Source organism: Pseudochaenichthys georgianus, chromosome 5 (genome assembly GCF_902827115.2).
Source record: "Pseudochaenichthys georgianus chromosome 5, fPseGeo1.2, whole genome shotgun sequence".
Classification (NCBI taxonomy): Eukaryota; Metazoa; Chordata; class Actinopteri; order Perciformes; family Channichthyidae; genus Pseudochaenichthys; species Pseudochaenichthys georgianus.
The window spans coordinates 34,109,754-34,137,017 of NC_047507.1; the positions used below are offsets into that span (position 1 = coordinate 34,109,754).

At 41.8% G+C, this 27,264-nt stretch overlaps 2 protein-coding genes across 5 annotated transcripts in view; one reads left to right on the forward strand and one right to left on the reverse strand.

Annotated features, from left to right (window-relative positions):
• The window catches only part of cenpp (centromere protein P), a 139,407-nt gene that overhangs the window by 70,271 nt on the left and 41,872 nt on the right, over positions 1–27,264 (forward strand). The window lies entirely within an intron of this gene.
• Positions 1,461–26,403, reverse strand: aspn (asporin (LRR class 1)). The gene is made up of 8 exons (XM_034082281.1): positions 26,269–26,403; positions 20,589–20,848; positions 20,106–20,218; positions 18,706–18,919; positions 3,898–4,008; positions 3,617–3,710; positions 3,340–3,478; positions 1,461–2,631 (listed from the first exon to the last, which is right to left on the reverse strand). Exons 2-8 carry the CDS (start codon positions 20,800–20,802, stop codon positions 2,434–2,436), a joined length of 1,083 nt encoding a protein of 360 aa, XP_033938172.1. The 5' UTR covers positions 20,803–20,848; positions 26,269–26,403; the 3' UTR covers positions 1,461–2,433.

Genomic DNA, 27,264 nt, shown 5'->3' on the forward strand with positions numbered 1-27,264 from the left:
TGCTGGAACTGCTACCCCCGCGACCCGACCACGGATAAGCGGGAGAAGATGGATGGATGGATGGATATATTGCTCGCATAAAATCCCCGGGGTTTTTTGCTTTGTATGTCGGGGGCGGGAGATTCATGTGATTGGTTGTTGGTCGCATTGCTCGCAAAAAATCCCCAAGCTGTCAGACACGCCCAGCTCCAAGATTTTCAAGATTTTTGAAAAGCTGCTGTGTGGACGTACCGTGAGGGGAATTCATCCACAAAAAACACACTGGACGCTGCACTAGGTCAGAAACCAGAGGAGACTGTGAAGTCCAACATAGACGGACCACTTTTGGACAAAATGTCCTTTGCATTAAAGGCAGCTCATTGTGGAATAGCCTCCCAACTGAGATACGGGATTGTCCCACTGTCACTAGTTTTAAAGGTCAACTAAAAGAATGGTTGAGAAACAAACAGAGGTGCAATCACCGCACTTTATATGTCGTATCTGCTATATTGTACTGCCATGTGTTTAATGCTTGTATATGCTGCTCATGCTCTTTCTGCATATCATGTATTTATTTTTGCTATGTATATAAATCTCATGTTCTTAAATTTTGTATGTGACGGACTACGGATGGAACTTAGCTCAGAGCTAAAAATCCGGCATATTTACATTTGAAGCATTATGTGTTTAAAGTGTTCATCAATTTGCATTGTCCCTGTTCAAATAAACAATTAAATTAAATGAAAATTAATTGAGTACAACGAAATGCATTTGCATCCAACTAGAGAAGGTGCAAAGATTTAAGTGCCTTATGGCAAATAATACAGCTGTACCCCTCAAGCAGGTAGAGAGAAGTCAGGAAACTTCATGTTTGTGCTGAAACTGATTAATTTATTATTCAATCAAAACCACACAATTCCCAATAATTGAAATTTATTGGATTCAGTCTTTTCTATTTGAGTTTCAAGCTACTACAATGTGAGGATTTGCTGTTTGTCTGTATCGCTATAAAATGAATATATTGTGGTTTTGGATTATTTTTGGACACACCATTTAGGGAAGTATCCTTCTTTATGTGGACATAATTTGCAGTTTTCTGACATTTTATAGTAGACTATTGATGATTTGATTAAATCAAATTATTTATAAGCATTAATAAAACAAATACAATTATAAGTTTCAGCCCCTCTAAGAATATAATCCACATAGGACTCTCTTTATTCAGTTAAGGATCAAGTTATTTGAAAAGTGTTGATCATTCCTCATCATAATCAACCTTTTTCTTCACCATTATCTTAACCAGTATCTTGCCCACTGATTTAGGCAGAAACATTATTTTATATTCAGCTCTGTCATTTAAATAGCCTGAAATCAAAAGTTTAAAGGATATGACATAACTTGCCTATAGAACAAAATGAAATGTTTACATTACAACTCAAACCCACTTTCCTTTAAAAAATAAATTACAAAATACAAGGGGGGGGGGGGGTAATCCTGGTTTATTAGATCGCAAATTCAATAAATATAGCACAATTTAAGAGTAGAAGCATTTAAAGAAACAAACGGTTTAAAAGGAAGATGCTCTCAGCTTGGGAATTACATTACCTGCTTATCATTTTTATAATAACTCTAGTTCACTTGGTTGCTATAGTTCAATAAAACAAAATAAGGTTTCTAAGACTTGTATGATCCATGAAGCATTCCGCTTCTAAATAAAGACAATACAGACATGCAGCGAGATAATATAAAACATCCACATACAGACAGCTTCAAAGTGACATATTGCACTAAATAAAAATGCCAGTACAGACTTCTGCTGGAAGGAAAGTGGTTTTTAGGGTCATGTAATACACTGGTCTTATAGTGACACTTCTATGATGATTAATATATCTTAATTTAAAAAATACATGAATATAATATGCAAAGATATGGCATAAGACGGACAATTAGTATGTTTGTTGTGGTTTAGAAAACAACTCAAGCTTTTGAATTCTAAATGTTGTCTAATTTATACCTTGAAAGAAAATAGCTTAAACCCATTAAAAGCCAGTAGATTCTGTCGTGCTCTAAAAGTGACCAGAGGGAGGCGCTTTATTCCTGGAAAGGTTTACACAGAAAAGTCAATTGACAAAAACTAAGGATCCCCTCACAGAAACCTCACGAAGGTAGCAGGGCACTTGTGTTGAATGTGATTATAATGTACTGCAAGTTATAACGTCCTCCCCCTGTGCTTGATCTTCAGCTACAAAAACATGTTTTACTTGTGGTAGCTTAACCAACATGTGCAACACTTTTTAATACATTTCTTGATTTATACGCAAAATTCATTTTCAGAATACTTTAAGAATCCAGTTTTTATCTTGTTTTATCTATCAGATTAGTTTTCAACTTCTTCCTAATTTGGACACTAGGATAATGCTAGTTCTCTCTTGAGCGCATTGTTTTCATTCCAAACTATTTTCTGAAGTTTCCGAGCTGAACGCCTCTCCGTCCGCTCACACAGCGGAAGGTGGCCGGCTGGATGTCCCAGTATTTCACAGGGTTGGCAAACAGACTGATGCCTGTGTACAGGTTCTTCTTGAAACTGGGCTCCATGGGACAGAAGTCGTTGACTCCCACACTGTTGATGTTGTTGCCGTGGAGGTAAATCATCTAAACAGACAGAGATTTGTTTTTTTAAACAGTTGTTTTTGTGCAGTAAACCACCATGAGTTATGTTCCCTGAACTCAAGATCACAATGTATTGACCAGGAAAGAAAGTCTGAGTCAGAAAGTTCTTATTTTCATCGCTCCAGGTTGCTGAGTTGAAGGAAACTGCTATTGTAGTACAAACGAAACTGACCTGATCTAACTATGGATTTATGTTCCAAAATAAGTTTACTATGTGGGATGTCTGGGCTTGGTAATATGCTCCTTCACAGTGAGACAAGGATTAATTAGGAGAAGTTACTTGACCTGCATGCCACCCTGTGGAGTTTTTGATCTCATATATTAGAAATTTAGGATTATTTTGAATGAGCTGGAGGACATGACCTTTGAGTACGAAGTCTTGGCAACGTGCCTGCTTTGCCTTCAGATGCTGCTACCTTTGGATTATATATTTTCCATCTCTAAGCATCCAATACAAAGATATGTCAAGATCATGTTTATCTTCTAAAGAAATGTAAAACAGAGTTCGTTTTGGAGCTATTTGTTGACCAACCATCGTGACTACATACAGCATCTCAGAAATCCTGCCCTGATAGCGGGTTTGCCAGCTTTTAGCCCTGTCCTAACTCCACAGTCAGCTAAACCTAGATGACTTCAGTTTGTGGCTCGCACTTTAGTCTACTGATACTGATCAAAGTGTCTGTATCTCACCTGGAGGTAGCGCATGGAGCCAAGGTTCGGTGGGACCTTTTTCAGACGGTTGTGGTCCAGGTGGATCTGACGGATGCTCGGGATGCTGGCAAAGCTGCCGTTTTCTACAGACTTGATCTGGTTAAAGCCCAGTCCTAGCCTGCAGAAATGTCAAAAGATAGTTGAAAGGTACAATTCATTATAACCCCTTGTTAATAGAAATCCTCGACTCTCCAGAAATGAAGTGATGAAAAAAAGTTAGTTTCCGGCATAATGTGAGGCTTTTTTTTTTTTTTACCTCTGCAGGTTTTTGTATCGTTTGAAGTCTTCTATTTCCACCTTAGTGATCTTGTTGTAGTCTAGGCTCAGCTCTGTGATGGAAGAAGGGAGGTCTGGGAGAAAATCAAACATAACCAATATAAAGAGCAGAACAAGACAAGCATACTGTATACTCAATTAATTACTTGTTTTTTAAACGTATTAAAATACAGCATCATATCAACAGTCTAAAGCAGTGTTTAAGCCTAATTGAGGTGTACTCTGTGTATAATACTGTACGTGAGATGAGTGATATTCTACCTTTTGGTACAGTGGTTAGTTTGGCCTCTGCAATACCGATGTACAGGGTGGACAAGCCGTTAAAAGCTCCAAACTCAATCCCAGCGTTGGCCAGAGGGTTGGCGCCCAGCTCTGTTGGAAAAAACAAAGAGAAGATGTGATGCCCCTGTGGGTTCATCATTAGAGAGGGTGTCTGTGCTGTATTGATTGCATTGATTGCAGTAACTCAGGGCACCTGGGTCTGGTGCCCTGCAGCTATTTAAAGCCTCTCTGCTCCTTTCTGTTCCCTCTCTGTTTTTCCCTGCAGGCACCCGGCTCTGTTGAGTATAACAAATTGGTTGATTTGAATTGTTTGTTCTAAATAAACATCTTTTGATAACCGTTGACATGGTGTGTCTCCTCTTTGTTGTGGCCTTTTGAGCCAGGTCATAACAAATGGGGGCTCGTCCTACGGGTTATTTGGTTAAAAGTTTGTGTAGTGCTCAGAGCACATGGTGTCATTGAGCAGCTGATTAGTTGATGTGGTCCAGCTGTGTGCTGGCTCGGCGCTGCTATTGGGGGACACATCATGTCTTTTGTGTTTTAGGAAGCTTTAGTGTTTGACAGGGCGTCAGGTTTTGTGTGCCAATCAGAAGGTAAAATGTTGCTATTTGAAACGCTTTTGTAAAGGGATTTCCCCGCCAGGCTTAAGTGGCGTTTCCACTTGGGTTGCGTCTGGGTTTTTTTCATAGTGTTGTGGCGACGTGGTTAGTGTTTTCGGACAGCTGTCTCGGGGCACGTCCGCGTGATTTTTTGGTGTTACCTGCGTGCAGGTCGCTCCACAACTCCGCTGGGTTCCAGTGCGTAATTACCCACCACAAGCCACATGAAGACTAGGTGAGATTATTAAGATTTTGGTTAGGCAGTTAGGGGGAAGTTCTCTGATGGGTTTGTCTTTTGCCCATGTGTGTTGGCAGTTTAGCACTGTGCTTTCTGATTGGTTATAGGTAATATATTATGGCTTCTTTGTTGGCGTTTGTGGATGCGCCCTCAGTGTCTTTCTTAGATGATTGCAAGAAGTCGCAGTTGATCGAAATGGCAGAGCATTATAAAATTGCTGTTGTAGGGAGTAAGCGGAAAGATGAGATTAAAGCTGTCATCTTTGTTTGAGCAGGGGGTGTTGCAGAAGAGTGAGTTTGGTGCGGCAGGGGTCGTGCCGGTAGTGGTTCAGACAGCTGGTTTGACGTTTGAGCAGCAAAAAGAGCTTTTGGCCATGCAGTTTCAGCAGCAAGAGGTATAGAAGCGTTTAGAGGTGGAGAAGATGCTGGAGGTGGAACATGCTAGATTACGGCTGATTGGAGAGGGCAAGCTTTCTTTGGTGGGGGCTGGTTCCGATAGTTCTGCATCAGGTAGTGGCGATGTTATTTCTAGCTTGCGGTTAGTGCCAAAGTGTAATGACATTTTTTTCACCCTATTTGAACGCGTAGCTGCGGCAAGAAACTGGTCAGATTCGGACAGAGTGCTGTTACTTCAGTGTGTACTCACTGGGCGAGCACAGGATTTCTGCTATTTCAGCTATTTGTGGCGAAAATGCTTTGGACTATCCTAGAGTAAAATCAGCGGTGTTAAAATCATACGAACTGGTTCCTGAAGCGTATCGTCAACAGTTCAGATGTTGGGTCAAGGGGGATAAGCAGACAAATGTGGAGTTTATCCGTGATTTGACTTCTCATTTTCAGCGGTGGTGCGCGGCAGCAAAGGTTGCCAGTTTTGACGGTCTTTGTGAACTGATTGTATTTGAACAGTTTAAATATGTTATCCCTCAGCGTGTGGCCACTTATGTAAATGAGCAGAAGCCTTCCACCGCGCTTAGAGCCGCCGAATTAGCGGCCGATTTTGTTTTAACGCATAAGGGCGGTTTTACAGAGAGGTGTTCTAGGGCTGATTGGAGACGCGGAGAAGATGGTGGCTATTCCCACGCTGGTGCAACGTTTTCACCAGGCTCCTCCCGTAGATTTGCAGGTCTGGGGCGACCCGAGGGGGCCCATGTCAATATTGCAGAGGAGATGGTCATTGGAAGGATCAGTGTCCGTTGCTGGAAACTAAGGGGAAGCCTCGTTTGTCACCACATGCTCCAGCCATATGTTGTTCTGCCATTTTGGATAAGAAACCGTTGGGTGTAGGCTCGGGCATGGTGCCTGATAAGAAGCCGGTTTGTGCCGATCCGGATGTGGGTTCTGGTTTTGAGCCGTTCATCACAGAAGCGGTTGTATCAGTAGTCGGTAACGACAAGTATGTTCAGATTAAGGTGTTGCGTGACACAGCGGCTTGATACTCATTTATTGTTGAGTCAGTGTTGCCTTTTTCGTCAGAGACAGAGACGGGGGATTCTGTATTGATGAGGGGCATGGAGATGGGCTTGATCCCTGTACCACGGCATACAATAGTGCTGGATTGTGAGCTGGTGCGGGGAGTTGTGTCTATCGGCGTGCGTACCGCGTTGGCACTTGATGGGATACATATGATTTTAGGCAACGATCTCGCTGGTAGTGCTGTGTGGGCTGGTGTGCCACCGCCTGTGGTGGTTTCCAGGCCGGTGGCATCTGGAGAGCCAGATGAGAGCGGTTTGCAGTTTCCAAGTGTGTTTCCAGTTTGTGCTGTGACACGTGCACAGAGCCGTAAAATGTCTGCTGACCTACCTGTTTCGGAGTGTAGCAAAAGTAATGTTGTACATGTGGTTTCACTGCCTGATCTCCCTTCGTCGGTGTCAAAGGAGGACTGGGGGAGGAGTCAGAAGGACGATTCATCTCTTTCTGCTCTGCGGACTGAGTTGTTGCCGGCAGAGAAGGTCAGAGACGTAGCCCAGGGTTACTTTGTTCAGGGGGACTTGCTGGTGCGTAAGTGGGTGCCCTGTGGTGGTGACGCTGTGGGGGAGGCAATTTTTCAGGTGGTGGTGCCGAGTAGCTTTCGTGATGTGGTATTGCAAACTGCGCATGATAGTGGTGGACATTTGGGGATAAAAAAAACCTATGACCGTGTCCTACGCTATTTCTTCTGGCCTCAGTTAAAGCGCGATGTTGCAAGTTATATTAAAGCATGCCACATATGCCAGTTCACTGGTAAACCAAGTCAGGTGGTGAAGCCTGCGCCCCCAGTCCCATTCCAGCCCTTGGCCAACCTTTTGAGCATTTGATCATAGATTGTGTGGGGCCGTTGCCTCCATCTAAATCCGGTTGTGCGTACATGCTTACTATAATGTGCCAGACTACAAGGTATCCTGCAGCGTTTCCCTTGCGCTCCATTTCAGTGAAGCCAGTAGTTAGGGCTCTAACCCAGTTCATCTCCACATTTGGGATCCCACGTGTGATTCAAAGCGACCAAGGTACCAACTGTACTTCCCATATGTTCAAACGGATCCTGCAGCAGCTGGGGGTGAGGCATAACCGTGCGTCGGCCTACCATGCCCAAAGCCAGGAGCGTTTTCATCAAACATTGAAGTCCATGCTGCGTGCTTATTGTATGGGGAAGGACTGGGAGGAGGGACTTCCATGGCTCATGTTGGCGTCCAGGGAAGTCGTTCAGGAAAGTACAGGGTTCAGCCCTAATGATTTGGTTTTTGGGCATACGGTGCGTGGTCCGTTAGCTGTTCTCCAGGATGAGAGTGAGCCACCTAAGAATTTAGTGGACTATGTACAGGGCTTTCGTCATCACCTGTATGTAGCGGTGGAAATGGCAAGGAAAAATGTAGCTGGTGCTCAGGCCAATATGAAGAGACTCTATGACCGTAAAGCAGAATATCGTGAATTCAGCCCAGGGGATCAGGTGTTGGCTGTAATGCCACTGCAGGTCTCACCATTCAAAGCTAAGTTTGCCGGCCCGTACACTGTTGAAATTAAAGTGTCAAAACTACTTGATTGCTACTCCAAATCGGAGGAAGTTGTCTCAACTGTGTCATGTCAACCTTCTTAAACCATACTATGCTCTTGATACCGTTAGGGATAGCTTCATGGCTAAAAAGTTGATTGTTGGCCTCATAATGATGGTTGATTCTGTGCTTTCAGCTCCAGGGTTGGCTGAGGAGTGTGATGTTAAGGCGCCAGATGAACCTGTTATGTCTGGTAGGCTGAGGAATTCGGAGTCGTTATGCCAGTTGGACCTCTTGTTGAGTCACTTACCTGCAGCACAGAGAGACGAGTTGGCGGCCTTAATCGGGAAGTTTGTGGTACTGTTCGGCGATACCCCATCGCGCACAACTCTCGTGGAGCATGATATCGACGTGGGGGACAGTCCTCCAATCAAGCAGCGATGTTATCGTTGCCCTGCAGATAAGCGTAGGGTACTGGAGGCTGAGGTCCAGTACATGTTGGACAATCAGATTTCAGCGTTTGTTACACCTTTCGGTCTGTATGAGTATACAGTGATGAGTTTTGGGCTTTGTAATGCGCCAGCGACATATCAGCGCCTCATGAACATGGTGGTAGCAGGTCTTGAGGGGGTTGCTGTTTATCTTGACGACGTAGTTGTGTTTAGTGACACATGGGATGACCACATCCAATGCATTGGTGCTCTGTTCTGTTGCCTGGCTGAGGCGCATCTCACTGTTAACCTGGCCAAGTGTGAGTTCGGGGGGTCGGACAGGGGCAAGTTCGTCTGGTAGACGCGAAGGTACGGGCCGTTTTGCAGTTTCCTGTGCCCACTACTAAGAAGGAACTCATGCGGTTCCTAGGTCTGGTTGGGTACTATCGCACCTTTTGTAAGAACTTTTCCACAGTGGTTGCTTGCCTGACTGATTTGCTGAAGGGTACAGTCAAGTTTGTTTGGTCTGACCAGTGTCAGGTGGCGTTTGAGAATGTGAGGACCCTGTTGTGCTGTGCTCCGGTTCTTGCTGCGCCGCGCCTGGATGAGCCATGCTAGTCATGTTGGGACGGGTGCGGTTTTGCTGCAAGAGGTGGAGGGGATTGATAGGTCAGTTTGTTACTTCTCAAAGAAGTTTAATTCGTACCAACTCAATTACTCAACAATCGAAAAGGAGGCATTGGCCTTAATATGGGCCCTCCAGCACTTTGAGGTGTATGTGGGTTTTGGAAGTAGCCCAGTTGTAGTTTATACGGACCATACCTTTCTCTGTTCACTTAACTCTCGGAACCGGCGGTTGATGAGGTGGGCCCTGTTTCTGCAGTCCAATAATTTGGACATTCGACACATTAAGGGCAAGGACAACGTTGTGGCGGATGCTCTCTCTCGTGCCCCGGTGGGGTAGGAAGTCTCTCTGGGCCTGGATATTTTGTGTTGGTTTTTCGGGGATCCCTTTGGGTCCTCCGTCTTAAGGGGGGGGGGCTGTGATGCCCCTGTGGGTTTATCATTAGAGAGGGTGTGGCTGTCCTGTCTGTGTTGTATTTATTGCATTGATTGCAGTAACTCAGGGCACCTGGGTCTGGTGCCCTGCAGCTATTTAAAGCCTCTCTGCTCCTTTCTGTTCCCTCTCTGTTTTTTCCTGCAGGCACCCGGCTCTGTTGAGTATAACAAATTGGTTGATTTGAATTGTTTGTTCTAAATAAACATCTTTTGATAGCCGTTGACATGGTGTTTCTCCTCTTTGTTGTGGCCTTGTGAGCCAGGTCATAACAGAAGATCCGCTACATTTTTCAATGATCCCATATTTCTCTTGATTAAATTCAAGAAAATGCATTTTGAGGGCTCAATATCTCCAGTTTACCAATCAAAAACTACTGTAGAAGGTTTTTCTTTTCCTAGTTAAAGCTTCATTAAATCAGATCTGTAACAACAGATGGGACCATGCAGATGAAAGGTAAAAACAAATTAATTGGGCTGCATAACCTGTACAAAAAATGTTTAACTGTGCAATACTGTATTACATTGTATACTCAGAGAAAAATAATATATTGGGGGGGGGGGGGGGGTCACGTGGACGAGACCAAGATGACAGTTTAGCTGGGAGGCTCCCGACAACCACAAATAATTTAATACAAAATCCCTACCTACACGGCAAAAATATATTAACACAATATCAGCTTTGATATGTCAAACCCTCCTCCGACCAAGGCTTGCGATATTTTCTGACACACCAAGCAGTCACCAGAGAACTCGCCGACGCCGACTGTTGCGTCACCGTGTTCTCCTGCGTCTTGGCCATGTGTCGCACTGGAACACACCGCAAAGACTTCAGCTGACCACGTACGAACTGCGCATGCGTGAGTGGCAATAACTCTCCTTACCAGCAGGCGGCGGTAGTGTGTATTCGTCATTCAAAAGAGGCAACAACCGGAAGACAGAGAAGAAGAACGGACTGCGTGATATAAACAAACAACAAATAGCGTGTGCGTTCCATTTTCACTCTCGTCCATCGAAAACATGTTTTGTGCGGTACTGGAGATATCAGCCATTGGAGTGTTGCTTGTGGAAGACATTCTCAAGCAACAGTCTATCAAGAGGCGGATGCGATCAGAGTGATTTCTTTGGCCGACTGCCCGTGGCCGACGCATGGCCGATTCACATGCGTCAGCCATGAAAGGCCAAATAAGGCGTGTCACGGCCGACGGTGCTGGACACACCAAATTGAGTTTGGGACGACAGGGCACGCTTCGTCGTCCGACTAACGAAAATGGCCGATTTCGGCCTGGTGTGTCAGGGTCTTTAAAATTTCAGGAGAAGAAGTTTGTCTACCGTGAATCAAGACGTTGAGACATCACACATGACGGGGGAAAGATATAATTCGCGCAGGATTTATCTGCAGAAACGGTCCGGATCCGACAGGGATTTAACACTGTTACAAAGTTGACATCAACGCCTTCTGTGGATTCCAACACAACCCCTGCTAACTCAGAGTGCTACACAACGGCAAGATTAATCTCTTCACAATGCCACAAGAAGCCGAAAAGTTCTACAAAAGCATCAAACAATAGCCTCTGGTGTGTGTTGTGTGGGAATCACACGGCCACAATGAGATATCGGAAGATATCAGGCATTGTGAGTTGAGTTACAGTTGCAAACATTTACATTGTCTTTATACGCGTGTGTATATGGAGGTTTCTTTTATTCCTCTCTCTCTCCTTCTTAAGAGAAAGCCCATTGAAATATAATTCTGTTCGAGAGTAGACCTATATAATAAGGATGGCATTGTGTTCATATGTCTTTTGTATGTTTCATTAGACCAGCAGATATTGTTTTAATATGTTTAGATGGTATTGTGTTATGTCCTGAAGGGATATATTACTTGACAAGGTTTAATGTGTGGTTGTTGGGCACCACATTTTTGTTTTGTTTTGTGAGCTTGGGTCGAGTTACACTGACTGGTTGCTCCTCGCATATTGTGGATCAACGTCCCTCATTGTTTCTACACAAGGGGTGGGGTATGCATTTCAGTTGGGGAAATGCTAGGGTTGAGGGTGTGCCTGTTCTGGGGGGGGGGGGGGTTTGGGGGGAGGAAAGGGGTCACTTGCACCATATTAATCATTTTGTAAAAATATTTACAGTTACTTTATAATGCTGAGATGAATGTCTATGGAGAGAGCAAGTCAGTGCAATAGTTTGGATATTAAAGTTACAAGCTGGAACATCCGGGGAATGAGAAAATTGGCTAAATTGAAGCAAGTTTTTAAAGGGTAAAATATCTTAAATCTAAAATAGTCTTTCTACAGGAGACACATTTACTCACTGCAGATGTTCACTATTTGAGCAAAAGGTGGCCAGGCCAAGTATTTTATGCTTCCCATAGTACTTATGCACGAGGTGTGGCTATCCTTGTACACAAATCGATACCATTTCAACTTATAAAAACTATCCAAGACCCACATGGAAGGTATATTATTATCCACGGCAATATTTTGTCACAAAAAATTCATTGTATAAGTGTCTGTATAAGAGGATAACCCCTCATTTTTTGAAATATTTGTTCTAACTCTGTCTGCTTTGGAGGGACTTTATATTATAGGAGGAGACTTTAATTGTGCTCTTGATCCACTTGATAGATCTACACAGGTTGATATGACTCATGTGCAAACAAGGAAAACACTGATTAGATATATGAAGGATATAAGGTTAAGTGAAGTTTGGAGGAACTTGAACCCGGATAAGAGGGAATTTTCTTGCTATTTAAGCTCATATAAAACTCATTCGCTCATTGATTATTTTTTTATTTCTGTGGATCTTCTTTCCAAGGTCAAAAGTTGTGGTTACAGTAGTATTGTAATAAGTGACCACGCAACAGTGTTTCTGGAGATCAATTTAGGCAGGTTTGAACATCACGCAAGATGGAGGTTACAAGTTGATCTACTTCAAGACCCAGACTTTGTTACATTTGTGGAAAGTTGCATTGACAATTATTTTGAACTAAATACAGATTAAACTTCAGCCAGCATTAGATGGGAGGCATTGAAAGCTTATATAAGAGGAGAAATTATCAGTTTTATAAATTCTAAAACTAAGCAGGATAATCAAGAATTACAAACATTAGAAAACAAAATTAAGAAAGCAGAGACTGAAATGTACTGTCACAATTATCCTAAAAAATTACGTGATCTATCCGTCGTGAGAGCTAGTTACGATAAGTTAACAAGTGACAGAGTGGCTAAAAGCCTAATGTGGACTAAACAAACGTACTACGATCAAGGGGAAACAGCGGGTAAACTACTGGCCTGGAGAGTAAAGAAAATGCGAGCAGAAAGAATAATCAATGGTATAAAATCAGTGTCTGGCAACTTAACTGTAGACTCAAAAGAGATAAATAATCATTTTAGAGACTTTTATAAATCAGTATACAAATCAGAATACACAGAAAACAGGGAAGCTCCGAGCAATTTCCTTGACAGGCTACAGTTTCATATTCTGTCAGATGAGGAAAAGGTAAAACTGGAATTGACAATAGCCGACCTTTGTGAAGCTATAGGGAATATCAACAGCGGTAAAGCACCCGGACCAGACGGGTTTCCCATGGAGTTTTATAAAACATTTAAAAAACAACTTGTAAAGCCGCTTCTCGATATGTATGAAGAATCTTCTGTCAAAGGAACGCTCCCAGATTCATTGAGATTAGCTATGATAACTTTAATATTAAAACCAACCACCAACAGAATGCTCATTTTACAGACCAATTAGCTTAATGGGATGTGATACAAAGCGAGAGCTGTGTCCGGGTCCTCGGCAGTAAGTCGGACCCATTTCCGGTGAGGGTTGGCCTCCGCCAGGGCTGCGCTTTGTCACCAATCCTGTTTGTAATATACATGGATCGGATTTCGAGGCGTAGTCGTGGGGGAGGGGGTCTGCAGTTCGGTGGACTAAGGATTGCACCACTGCTTTTTGCAGATGATGTGGTTCTAATGGCTTCATCGGTCTGCGACCTTCAGCACTCACTGGATCGGTTCGCAACCGAGTGTGAAGCGGCTGGGATGAGGATCAGCACCTCCAAATCTGAGGCCATGGTTCTCAGCAGGAAACCGATGGACTGTCCACTCCAAGTAGGGAATGAGTCCTTACCCCAAGTGAAGGAGTTCAAGTATCTCGGGGTCTTGTTCTCGAGTGAGGGAACAATGGAGCGTGAGATGGGCCGGAGAATCGGAGCAGCGGGAGCGGTACTGCAGTCGCTTTACCGCACCGTTGTGACGAAAAGGGAGCTGAGCCAGAAGGCAAAGCTCTCTGTCTACCGGGCCATTTTCGTTCCTACCCTCACCTATGGTCATGAAGGATGGGTCATGACCGAAAGAACGAGATCGCGGATACAAGCGGCCGAGATGGGTTTCCTCCGCCGGGTGGCTGGTGTCTCCCTTAGAGATAAGGTGAGAAGTTCGGTCATCAGGGAGGGACTCGGAGTTGAGCCGCTCCTCCTTCGCGTCGAAAGAAGCCAGTTGAGGTGGTTCGGGCACCTAGTTAGGATGCCACCTGGGCGCCTCCCTAGGGAGGCGTTCCAGGCACGTCCAGCTGGGAAGAGACCAAGGGGTAGACCTAGGACCAGGTGGAGGGATTATATCTCTTCGCTGGCCTGGGAGCGCCTTGGGATCCCCCAGTCAGAGCTGGTTGATGTCGCCAGGGAAAAGAAAGTTTGGGGCTCTGCTGGAACTGCTACCCCCGCGACCCGACCACGGATAAGCGGGAAAAGATGGATGGATGGATGGGATGTGATACAAAAATACTTTGCAAAGCTCTTTCTGGACGATTGGATCCCTTAATTAATTGTTGATGATCAACAAGGTTTTGTGCAAAAACGACAGGGATTTCACAACATCAGAAGAGTTTTAAATATACTACATGAGGAACATAACGTGAAGGACACAGCAATGCTTTCAGTGGATGCGTGTCAAGCAATTGATAGGATTGAATGGACTTGTCTTTTTGAAGTACTTCCAAGATTCGAGTTTGGTGAAACCCTTCTGAAATGGATTCAACTGCTATACACAAACCCAACCGTTGAGATCCTAACTAACAACACTATCTCTGCACCCTTTAATTTAGAGAGATCTACCAGACAGGGTTGCCCTCTGTCTCCACTGCTATTTACATTAGCAATCGAACCTTTAGCTATGGCCGTTAGAGCACATACAGAATAATCAGGCATTACTCTTGGGGGGATAGAACATCGCATTTCTTTATACGCAGATGATATAATATTTTTCTTGACATATACAAAACATAGTATTCCCAATTTAATGAGAGTAATAAATGAATTTGGTGAATTTTCTGGATACAAAATTAATAACTCTAAATCAGTGTTGATGTTTCTGAATGACAAAGAGAGACACAGTCCCATAGTAGATACTCCAACAACTGACGGTTTCAGATATTTGGTTGTTAAAATCACTCCGGAACTCAGAGACATAGTTTCAGCTAATTATGATCCCCTGGTAGATGGAGTGACTGAAAAACTAAGCTGCTGGTCCAACTTGCCTATATCTATGATCGAACGAATAAATATCATAAAAATGACCATCCTACCTCAATTTTTATATTATTTTCAAACGCTTCCATTGCCACTACCAAATATGTTCTACGAAAAGCTTAACAAATGATTTAGTCAATTCATCTGGAACAGCAGAAAAGCCAGACTCCGTCTTAAACTATTATACCTACCTTATGAGAGGGGGGGGTCTTCAATTCCCTAATCTTAAATGGTATTATATGGCTGCCCAACTAAACTCAGCTTCATATTATTTTTGTACAACAACACCCCCGACTTGGGTAAACATAGAGCAGACATCAACTCCATATCCAGATCTCACATTACAAATATATCTTTACTCTTCAGATATTAAGACATTGAAGAAACGTACAAAAAACCCTTTTCTTAAGATTACGGATCTCAGTTTGGTATGCTGCACACAAACATGTAGGCGACACACCTACGCTGTCTCAATTTACTCCTGTTTGGGGCAATGAGCAGTTTACACCTGGGAAAAGAGATGGAGGATTTAAATCATGGAATACAAAAGGCATTCAGAAATTGATGGATCCAAATACAGACGGAGTTTTGCTTTCTTTTGATCAGCTATGATATAAAATCCCTAAAAAGCACTTTTTTTTTAATATTTACAGTTAAAAAAAAGTTACATGTCATCAAAACACAAACAGATAATGTCTGTACCACCTTTATCGAAATTTGGAAGGAAAGGGCCTAGTATCTAAATTCTACAACCTGACGGTTGCATTTGACACTGAATCAGCATTAGATAAATTAAGTGCATGGAAAACGGATATGAAAGAGGATATTGATGAGGAAGATTGGAATGCTGCTTGCCTAAAAGCACAAAGTCAGACAATAAATACTAGGTTCAAATTACTTCAGTATAAATGGTTAATGAAAATGTACATAACTCCTGTCAAACTTCATCATATGTCTGCCGATATTCCAGATGTCTGCTCTAAGTGTTTGGATGAGAAAGGAACTTTATTTCATTGTTATTGGGAATGTCCACAATTTCAAATCTTCTGGAAGGACATTATTAGGTGTCTGTCAGAGATGTTTAACATTAATGTCCCTTTGAACGTCAAACTTTGTGTACTTGGAATATATCCAAAGAACTTCAAACAGACTTCAAAGCTAGAACCCACCTGCTTCTTTTAAATCAGCTGTGTGGGAACATTTCGGGTTCCCTGTGGACTACAATAACGATGGAGTGTGCGAGTGGTGGATCGGACGAGGACAGTGTGTCGGCGTTGTTCGATAGCGGTGCGGTATGCTAATGGAAACATACGCCAAACATGCTTTGGCATCACCCAGATTTGCCAATCACCGGAACCCAGCAAAAGACAACAGCAGTTCAACAGCTTATCCCTGCTGTTTTTAATAAACCAATAGACATGAAAGCCGTGAGACCAAAATATATAACGGAAGCTTTTGGCATATGTTTTTCAACGACTATGCGCTCTTCAAACACTTTCTTATTATTTATGATGTAATATTTTCAAGACATTCTTTTTAGTTTTACAGCTTGATGAAACCTTTTTGTTTGACATCAGCCATTATAGATAATATGGCCATCTGAGTGTTAGTGGTTTGTTTTTAACTGTTTAATACAGTTAATTATTCAAAATGTCAGAGTTCCTTATTTTTAAACTGAAACTTGCACTACTGTTCAAACATAAATAACAACAAACCTGGAATTATGCATTTGGGACTTTTTTTTTGCTTTTTCTTGTTGTACTGAACCGTGACCCCCAAATCGAGGTACGAACCGAACCGTGACTTCTGTGAACCGTTACACCCCTAGTGTTTACATATTTGTTGTTATTAAATATTGTAGTACAATGTGCACATTTTAAATTGTAATGTATTATTGTTGTAAATATATTTATTCTATTTTATTTTTATCTTCTTATTGCACCTTTTTACTATAACGTCTTTTATTTCATTCTGAAATGGAGCAGCTGTCCCAGACCTAATTATAAAAAGGATAAATAACTGCTTCTAACATATTCAATTAAGAGACAAGAACATGTGTTAAAAAAAAGTGCACACACATGGTTGATTGCACAACAGATATGAATCATGAAATGATTTGCTGCAGTCTTTGGGTTGAATAGAAAGCTGCCAACTTCTCCTTGGCAATGACCTGATCTAGGTCTGCATGATATGATAAAATCCTTGTTAGCATTATTTTTGACTGACATTGTGAATACGATATAGGAGGTATTGATCATCATGGATTCGTTCTTCAAATAAACATTGAAAATTAAATCAAAAATGATTAGGCTATCAAAAAAAGTGTGCTATAACATATGTTTTGTTTAGTCTTTAGAGTACTTTTTGAAGGACTCATTATTTCTACAGCTCTACAATACTTTATTCAAAACATTATCCTTCAACAAGTATTCTGCTTGCTGCGATTTTAATATTGCACTAGTCCAAATTGCAATATCGATGATATCATATACAGTGGGGCAAAAAAGTATTTAGTCAGCCACCAATTGTGCAAGTTCTCACACTTAAAAAGATGAGGGAGGCCTGTAATGTTCATCCTAGGTACACTTCAACTATGAGAGACAGAATGGGGGGAAAGAATCCAGGAAATCACATTGTAGGATTTTTAATGAATTCATTGGTAAATTCCTCAGTAAAATAAGTATTTGGTCACCTACAAACAAACAAGATTTTTGGCTCTCACAGACCTGTAACTTCTTCTTTAAGAGCCTCCTCTGTCTTCCACTCATTAACTGTATTAATGGCACCTGTTTGAACTCGTTATCAGTATAAAAGACACCTGTCCACAACCTCAAACAGTCACACTCCAAACTCCACTATGGCCAAGACCAAAGAGATCACCCCGTGGGGTCAAAATGATCACAAGAACGGTGAGCAAAAATCCCAGAACCACACGGGGGGACCTAGTCAATGACCTGCAGAGAGCTGGGACCAAAGTAACAAAGGCTACCATCAGTAACACACGACGCTGCCAGGGACTCAAATCCTGCAGTGCCAGACGTGTCCCCCTGCTTAAGCCAGTACATGTCCAGGCCCGTCTGAAGTTTGCTAGAGAGCATTTACATGATCCAGAAGAGGATTGGGAGAATGTCATATGGTCAGATGAAACTAAAATAGAACTTTTTGGTAAAAACTCAACTAGACGTGTTTGGAGGAGAAAGAAGTTGCATCCAAAGAACACCATACCTACTGTGAAACATGGGGGTGAAAACATCATGCTTTGGGGCTGTTTTTCTGCAAAGGGACCAGGACGACTGATCCGTGTAAAGGAAAGAATGAATGGGGCCATGTATCGTGAGATTTTGAGTGACAACCTCCTTCCATCAGCAAGGGCATTGAAGATGAAACGTGGCTGGGTCTTTCAGCATGACAATGATCCCAAACACACCGCCCGGGCAACGAAGGAGTGGCTTCGTAAGAAGCATTTCAAGGTCCTGGAGTGGCCTAGCCAGTCTCCAGATCTCAACCCCATAGAAAATCTTTGGAGGGAGTTGAAAGTCTGTGTTGCCCAGCGACAACCCCAACACATCACTGCTCTAGAGGAGATCTGCATGGAGGAATGGGCCAAAATACCAGCAACAGTGTGTGAAAACCTTGTGAAGACTTACAGAAAACGTTTGACCTCTGTCATTGCCAACAAAGGGTATATAACAAAGTATTGAGATGAACTTTTGTTATTGACCAAATACTTATTTTCCACCATAATTTGCAAATAAATTCTTAAAAAATCAGACAATGTGATTTTCTGGATTTTTTTTGTTCTCATTTTGTCTCTCATAGTTGAGGTATACCTAGGATGAAAATTACAGGCCTCTCTCATCTTTTTAAGTGGGAGAACTTGCACAATTGGTGGCTGACTAAATACTTTTTTGCCCCACTGTACATTGAGTTGATTAATACAGGAAGCTAAAGTCAGGTCTTACCCAGCACATGCAGTTTGCTCAGGCCTTTGAACGCCTCCTTCTGGATTTTATTGATCTTGTTTTGGTGGAAGCGGAGCTCGATGACGTTGGGAGGAAGGTTTGCGGGGATCTCAGTTAGATGGTTGTAGGAGAGGTACAGCAGTCTGAGGTGTTCCATGTTTCTGAAGGCCTTGGGGTGAATCTTGGAAATCTTATTGTGGATCAGAAACAGGCCCTGATGTAGGAGAAAGGAAAAATTATATGTAGTACATTCAATATTACTTTTTACAGTACAGTATATATTGAGTATAAGGAGCCCCAAGTAATCTCTTATTCCTAAAAAGAAATGTTTCTCTGTCATGTTATATACGAAAAGAAGATGTCTTCTCATTTTTGACAAATGTTTGACAGTCAAACTCGGCTTACTTCAAAGCTGTTTGTTAGCTTCGAAAATACTCTAGTTTCTTTATTTTGCACAAAATCAAAATTAATCACATTTAAAGGGAACTCAACCCTATTCAGGTTCAGGTCAGCTGTGCCACTCAGCTCTTGATGACAAGCCAATGCATGACCACAACGTCATACTGTCCTTACTTAGTTTGCTTTGATACAGCAGAGTATTATTCAACTTTAGGCCTTAATGTGGTTTATTCTCAGCTGAAAAAACATTTGTTAAATCAAAGACAGACCTGTTGGTAGACCTCATATTTTCTAATGAGTTTCATACAAAGGAACTGTAATATGTCAGGCTGCAGGCTACATTCTGACTGATATTAGAGAGCCGTTTGTTTTTATCTGGTAACTTTGAAAGCTGTCATTTTGTGGAATTTGAGTCTGATTGGGAGTGATTGAAGATCTGAACCAAATCTTGGCATTTTGTAGAGGGAAGTAATAGGAAGTCATTAGTTCCGTTTCTAATATGTCTAGGGCTTATTTAGTTGATTTTGGCTCAAGAGATGCACATTTTGGGTGTAGGAGCCGGGGGGGAAATATTTTTCAAATAATAAATGCTATACTTCTACTACTCTGAATTGACCAATTCTAAAAATTATTTTAAAACATTGTTAAATTGTATGTTCGCCTGAAAAAAAGCAAGCAAGTCTATACAGATAGTGTAATGGCTTGCATTGCACTTGCTCCAAGCACACTCTTCAATTTATTGTATATTTATTTTGTTTTCTGTAGGAAAGACATTGGCGTTCCTATTTACAGATGTATATGGTAATTTAACAACATTTCCTGCAGCATATTTCTGCTTTAGATGCGTGCAGGAGATTTGGCTTGAATTGATCGGATGGATTTTTTCATTCATTACGTCTTGAACTCCGGACATGTCTTTTGTTTACATCTGTCTAATGTTAAGGGGGTTGTGGTGTTCATCACTGTATGCGGGTTAAACCTGTGCTCAATGTTCCTCTTACATGAAGTTTGTTGAGGCCCTTAAAGTCGTTCTCCTTGATCTCGGTGATGTAATTGTTCTGGAGGTCAAGTATCACAGTGTCCTCAGGAATCTTCTCAGGAATAGAGATATGATCTGTTGGCAGAAAAAAATGCCTCATTGAAGACCAGAGTTGGACTAAAAGTGATGAGAGAGCTCATTCTATAACAATGTGTGCAATACAATACTGAGATGTACAGGTGAAGAAGTCATTGTTGTGTTTTTGACTCAAACGCTACCATCTCAGTTAAAATTAACATTTTCATTGATGCAAGATAGATAAAACGATCAGCAGTATTTGTTACTCATCTTGTCACTTTCTGACATAAAATAGTAAAGTTAAAATAATATAAACTATCTATGAAGCACCAATGACAACAGTTGTATAAAGTGCTTTGAACGCTAAAGCAGGATACAAGGCAATACAACACACAAGCCATTTATATCAATAGCGGTGTTCTCTCACTTTTGTCGGAGCACTGCACCACTCTTGGTGAGCAACGGCAGTCAGAGGGACAGTTCCCATCTTCATAATTATCGTCGTTATCATCATCATCGTCTTCATCTGCTGAATCAGCCATCATGACGTCATAGTTTTTCATGAATTCCATGACATTGATTGGCTCGTAGGGTTTGGCGTTGCCTATCGCCAGCAGGCAAAGCAGGAGAAAGACCCTCATGGCTTTATTTTCGAGGGCGGGTCCGAGATACAGCAACCAGGGAGAGCTGGGGATAAGAAGGAGGTCAGGTTAGCTCTAAAGTGAGAGGCAGGACGAGACACTGAGGAAATAACCTCGCTAGGAAGGGAAATGTTTTATTCCAACAAACAGACAATCATATATCACGATATTTTGATATTGTATACCTTATTGTAGAAATGTGGTCCTATCATTGAATATTGGTACAACATTTTATTTGAAAAATAATCTTCTGCATTGTGGATATAATGAGTTATTACACGGCTTAGTTGAATACTGGACAACAAACAATAGTTTATCTCCATCAGAAGACATCATGAATACTTTTTGAATATTCATTTTTAAATTTGCGGAGAGCACCAAACGTTGGGTTGAAGACGGCTAAACTGTCCACAGTAAAGAAAAAGAAAAGATAGAGCGCTGGACATCAGAGAAATCAACAGAAGATGACAGACAGGAAGTAAACACTAACTGGACCACAGTACAGGCTTTGGCCTTGTTTAAAGTTAAAACAGTTACAGAAAACCTTGATCAATTATTGAATGACTGTTTCACTAGCAGGCATGTGTAAATGGCATTTTATAATAAGCGTAATCAGGGAACTTGTCTGCTACCTCTCCATCTCTCTCAGGATAGTTATGAAATGCATACAGCAATCAACCAACTATATACAATGTTTGTAAAAAGAACAAGGAAGAGTTTCACAGGATCTAAACTCATATTGTCTTAAGAGGTCTCTATAAGTGCAGAATTTAGCAGCAATACAAGTGGACCCAACCCAACAAGATTGAAAGTAATTTGCACACAGCCAAACTTGAGTCTTGGGTCAATCGTAGTTACTTGGAGCAAAGCGTTGTTGTATGGCTCCATGTCCAAAACTCGAACACACAGTTCCATTTAGATGCAGATTATTTGGAAATCTGATTGGAAAATCCAACCGCTAAATGGTCGCTGTCTCACAAAAGATTGGAAAGAGCAACATTTAATTGTGCTGCACACAAAAGTTGTTTGGACTTAAGTCTAATTGATGCTGTTTTGAGTAGTAGATAGATTAAAATCTACTGGTCTTTTAAAAATATTTACATTTAAATTTAAAACAATTTGATAATCACTGCATGCTGTTTTGAGGGAAGGGTTGTATTTGGACCGGCACATCCCTAACCCCTAGTTTCTACTGGGTCTGTCTGCGGCGTGTTACGGCTGCGCCGCGGTTTTGGTCTGGCCTCCTCCGGCGTCATACCCTACCGGGCGCGTTTCACGAGCGTTTCAGAAGCATTACGGAAGCGGAGCGTCGTGCATGCCGGCTCGCAGTTCTTGTTGATTTGGGCATATTTCCTGGACATTTGTACTTTTGTAAAGTAAGTAGGCTACGTAGTTAAATGGTTTATTTTTGTGTCCGTTTAAATCGTGTTTATTGTTGTTATTTCCTATTTTGTTGTGTTGTTAATTAATAATAATTGTAATAGTCCAGTTAAAAACAACATGAATCGAAGATGAGTATTTTAGTGGTAAAAAAAATGCATTCGTCATCATAATTATTCTATATAATTTACACACAGTGCCTGTAAACCGAAGGAGAACGCTGGCCTTTATTCTCTTACTGGAAAGACTACAGAGGAGGGATGGGGGGGAGGAGAAGGAAGCGGTTTTGGGGGGTGGGCCGGATGCTGTCACTGTTCCACTTCCTTCCTGCCCGACATTACCTTACGGCTGCGTTGCGTCGAAAAATAATCCAATTTCGAGCGGAGCCCAGCGGCGAGACGCTTCTGGGACGCTTCTGAGCCGTAACGCGGCGCGTCTGGTGGAATAGCACCCATTGACTAGAGTGGCCGCGATCCTTGCGGACACCACGGCGCAGCCGCAACGCAGCCGCAACGCGCCCGTAACGCGCCGACGGACCCGGTGGAAACTAGGGGATGTGTGTGTTTAGTCCTTCCTAAGGTATTTAGTTAAAAAAAAGTGATTATAAATCAATTATTTAAACAGAAAGTAACTGTGTTATGAACTGTACCATACCTGCCAAACATCACGGTTTTATAAGGCCAGAAAATATATTAAAATGTTACTGTTATATTAAACAGTTATTCCCTTGTTAAAGTGCTGACATACTGTAACAGAAGGCGTTTTGGCAGAATAACACAGATGTTTGTGATAATAATATCACATTGACACACCCAAAGAAAGAAAGCAACTCCCTTGAGTATATTACTTAATTGCTGTCACTATATTTTGCATCCTTAAATCCAGTTTCTATTATAAAAGTATATATGTTAGTATGTACATGTTATCAATTTAAACGGCATAATAATTCATCATGATATCTTGATACACGATTTCATTACGATATGATTTCTTTGAAAGCTTTATAGTTATCATATTGAATTATTGTTTAGGCCTACTAAATAGTAAACAAGAAACTTTACTTTCCAAATACATTTAAAAGTAAAACTTTTTTCTTTTGGAGAAGGAGAAAAAGTATCAATAAATGGATATAAAGTACAAGTATCTTAGAACTGTACTAAAGTAGGTAGCAGGTAGCAACACTCTTGGGTATTGGAGCCATATTGTATATTACATTACATTACATTGCATTGCATTTAGCTGACGCTTTTATCCAAAGCGACTTACAATAAGTACATTCGACCAGGAAGACACAACCTTGAAGAAAACAGAATCATATAAGTACATCAGGTTTCATAGAGCCAAGCATTTCAAGTGCTACTCAACTGGCTATAGATAAGCCAGTCCTTTATTAGTATATAAGTGCTCTGTTAGCAGTTCTTTGTTAGTAATTCTATCGCTCGAGGTGGAGTCGAAAGAGATGAGTTTTCAGTCTGCGCCGGAAGATGTGCAGGCTTTCTGCTGTCCTGATGTCAATGGGGAGCTCATTCCACCATTTTGGAGCCAGGATAGCAAACCCACGTGTTTTTGCTGATGGGAACTTGGGTTCCCCTCGCAGCGAGGGTGCAGCGAGTCGTTTGGCTGATGCAGAGCGTAGTGTACGCGCTGGGGTGTACAGTTTAACCATTGCTGGATGTAGGAAGGGCCAGATCCATTCGCAGCATGGTATGCAAGTACCAGTGTCTTGAAGTGAATTCTAGCAGTTACCGGAAGCCAGTGAAGGGAGCGGAGGAGCGGAGTGGTGTGGGAACATTTAGGAAGGTTGAAGACCAGACGAGCCGCTGCATTCTGGATGAGCTGCAGAGGTCGGATGGCACATGCAGGTAGACCAGCCAGGAGGGAGTTGCAGTAGTCTAGGCGTGAGATGACGAGAGCCTGGACCAGAAGATGCGTCGCTTTCTGGGTCAGCTGGGGACGTATCTTCCTGATGTTGTAAAGCGTGTATATGCAGCAACGGGTTGTAGCAGCAATGTGTGCAGTGAAGGACAGGTTGTTATCTAGGATCACACCCAGATTCCTTGCAGTCTGTGTCGGGGAAACAACAGAGGTGCCGATGTTGATAGTCAGGTCAAGAGTGGGACAATCTTTTCCCGGAAGGAAAAGCAGTTCAGTCTTGTCAAGGTTGAGCTTGAGGTGATGCGCCGACATCCACTGAGAGATGTCAGCTAGACAAGCAGAGATGCGTGCGACGACCTGGGTCTCTGAGCGGGGAAAGGACAGAATTAATTGGGTGTCGTCAGCGTAGCAGTGGTATGAAAAACCATGCGGGCTAATGACAGATCCGAGCGAGTTTGTGTACAGGGAGAAGAGGAGGGGACCAAGAACAGAGCCCTGAGGGACCCCTGAATATATGTATATGAACCGTTTTCTCCCCAGTGCAAATGTCACCTCATATCCACTAAAACTGTTTTAGTGCTCTAGTTGAGTTACAGCCCTCCAATAATCCTGATTTAGGAATGTATTACTAAAACAGTGTGTGGTGGGAAATGGCTCTGTTTTCCCTAAGTGATCAGTTTCAGTAAATGCTGTTTCTTCTATTAGTGTTTCCATGAATTTATGAGAACTTCCACTGGAAACAAGTTCTTGCAGCCAACATAAATGTTTCTGCAGCTCTCACCTATTCAGCATCATTGGTGATTCACAAAAAGATTTATATATGGTCCTCTGTTACACATTCATACAGTCAGCAGAGACAGGTTGTCTGGTTGCGTGCTTTTAGTAATCTCAATGGATTCTAAGATTCTTCAGTTGAGGAGTCAGTCCTCCCACAACTATGTGTTGGTGGTCGAGCGTCCTGCTGCATCAGCACATACCGCTCAGCGTAGTCCCTTCCTCTGCACTCAGACTCCCTTTTCTTCCACATGGGCACATTTAATTTCTTGATGTGTGCAACATGGTTATTTATTTTACAACTTGGCCCGGAGTTGGAGATAATTATGCTGTTTATTGTGTTTTCCTGTCTCCTAATCAAACAAGCCTTGTCTTCTCTCCAGTCGGACTGGTGAAAGTAAAGAGCTTTTGTTCACAGTCTGAATTATTTTTCTAGAGGTTTGAAGTTTAAAAACATCCAAACAGAGTATAGTCACCCTCTATCCTCTTCTGATCCCTGCTGTCTCCATCAGGACTCGGATACAGTATTTGTCCCAATGATCAAAAAGTCAATTGTTGTTATGATTATTGGGATAGTATTTAAGTCAATTAAATGTAAAAAAAAAAAAAAGGAAGCTCTAGTCACCCATTGTATATGTTTAACCAACAGTCCAAAATCCCAGAATATTAATGTTTACAATGATATAAAGCAGAAAAAAATAGTTATATCTCACATTAAGAAAGCTGGAATTAGCGAATATGTGCCATGGAAAAAATAGTTGCTTTAAAATATGCTTATGTTCAAATGATTCAAAACTATTACTAGATACGATTCTGTTGATTGACAAATTGACTCATAGTTTCAGCACTCTTCATACTAGTATAAGAGCTATCTGCTTTGTACCACTTTTAGAAATCTGAGCTGTTTCTGGCAGATTTCCATCATGTGTTTGTATATACCATTTGGAATTAACTTGTTTTCCCTTGGAAAATTAAATGGCATGTTTGTCAAATGAGATCTACTTGAACTGAGACTCCGGGCAAGTAACACATGAAAGACCACAGCACTTAATCAATGTTCATCTTCCCTTCAGATATCAATGATAGTTTACTTAAAAGGTGATCCACAGACATCCACAAAACATTCCTGGAAATTGATCTTGCATGCAAATCGAACTCAGTCAGAAAAATAAATAAACCTGAAATATTATCTTAATATAGATACATTTTTCCTACAATACAGACACAGATGAGTTGGTTAAATAAAAACAATTATATAAATGTTGCATCGTTGGTGGCTCCTCTGTAACAACTCCATCACCTTTAAGGCACAGAGCAGAAGTAAAACGTGTATATACATTGGAGATCATACATTCTTAGTAAATAAAACTTCACTAAAACGTATTCATCAAAAAGATTAGGTCACTTATGTTGTTATTAAATCCAGGAGTGTCCTACCTCAGGTGTTTGTGTCCTGGTTTAAACCCCGCGCAGTGAGCAGAGAAGCAGCAGCAGGGTCCAGCTGGAAGGCTGAGCTTTGGATCCTCAGTTAATACATTCCCAGTGAACGGAGAACAGCATCACCCTCTCTCACTAGAAATAATAAAAAAAACTGAACACCCCCACTGACGGAAAACCCACGCTGTTGGGGTAAGAGTTTGTGTTTCCGTGAAGAGCTTGTGACTCAGTGATCACACCGTCTGTACATCTCTGGGTCTACAGCTGAAATGCCAATGTTAGGATTTCACTCATGCGCTTTTATTCAGGAGCTTTGAAGTGATGCCAGGATCATTAGCTTCAGACTTTTGAAGTCTTTATATAGGACAAACTGGTAGGTCTGTCGCCACCCTCACAGCTTGGTGCCACATCAAATATTTTACCTCAACATGAACGGTTCCTACACTAAGGCCTGTTGGCACTGGGGCAAACAGGGAGAGTGGGAATTCATATTTAATTCATCTAAATTAGCATTTGTGAAGCAACTAGCAGGAGGAGAATGTTTGAGATGTAGTGATGCTTGTCATCAGGTAGCAGAATATATTTATGGTTAAGAGGATGGAATAATTAACCCTTTTTTTTATTTATCCAAAGAAATGACTGCGAAAATATATTCAAAAATGTCAACATACAAAGAAGCTGCAACACTCTGTAAAAACAATGATCCAATCAAAGTGAGGAAACAAATATAGACATCTCAGAGCAAAACAAGCACCCTAGCCTGTTGCAGACCACATTTTGGCCTTTGTTGTGGCTCAGAAACTGACACCCATACAAAAGTTTGTCTGTCATTGAAACTATTTCCAGAGTGATTCAGCACCCCATATGTTATGATCCACTGAAGTAAGGCAAGATTGCAGATAAATAAAAAACAGTTTTTCCCTGTAAGGGAGCCAATAGGGACAATTAAGTCAGATTCAACCTTTTGTAGTTCAAGCAAAGCATTCACATCAACAC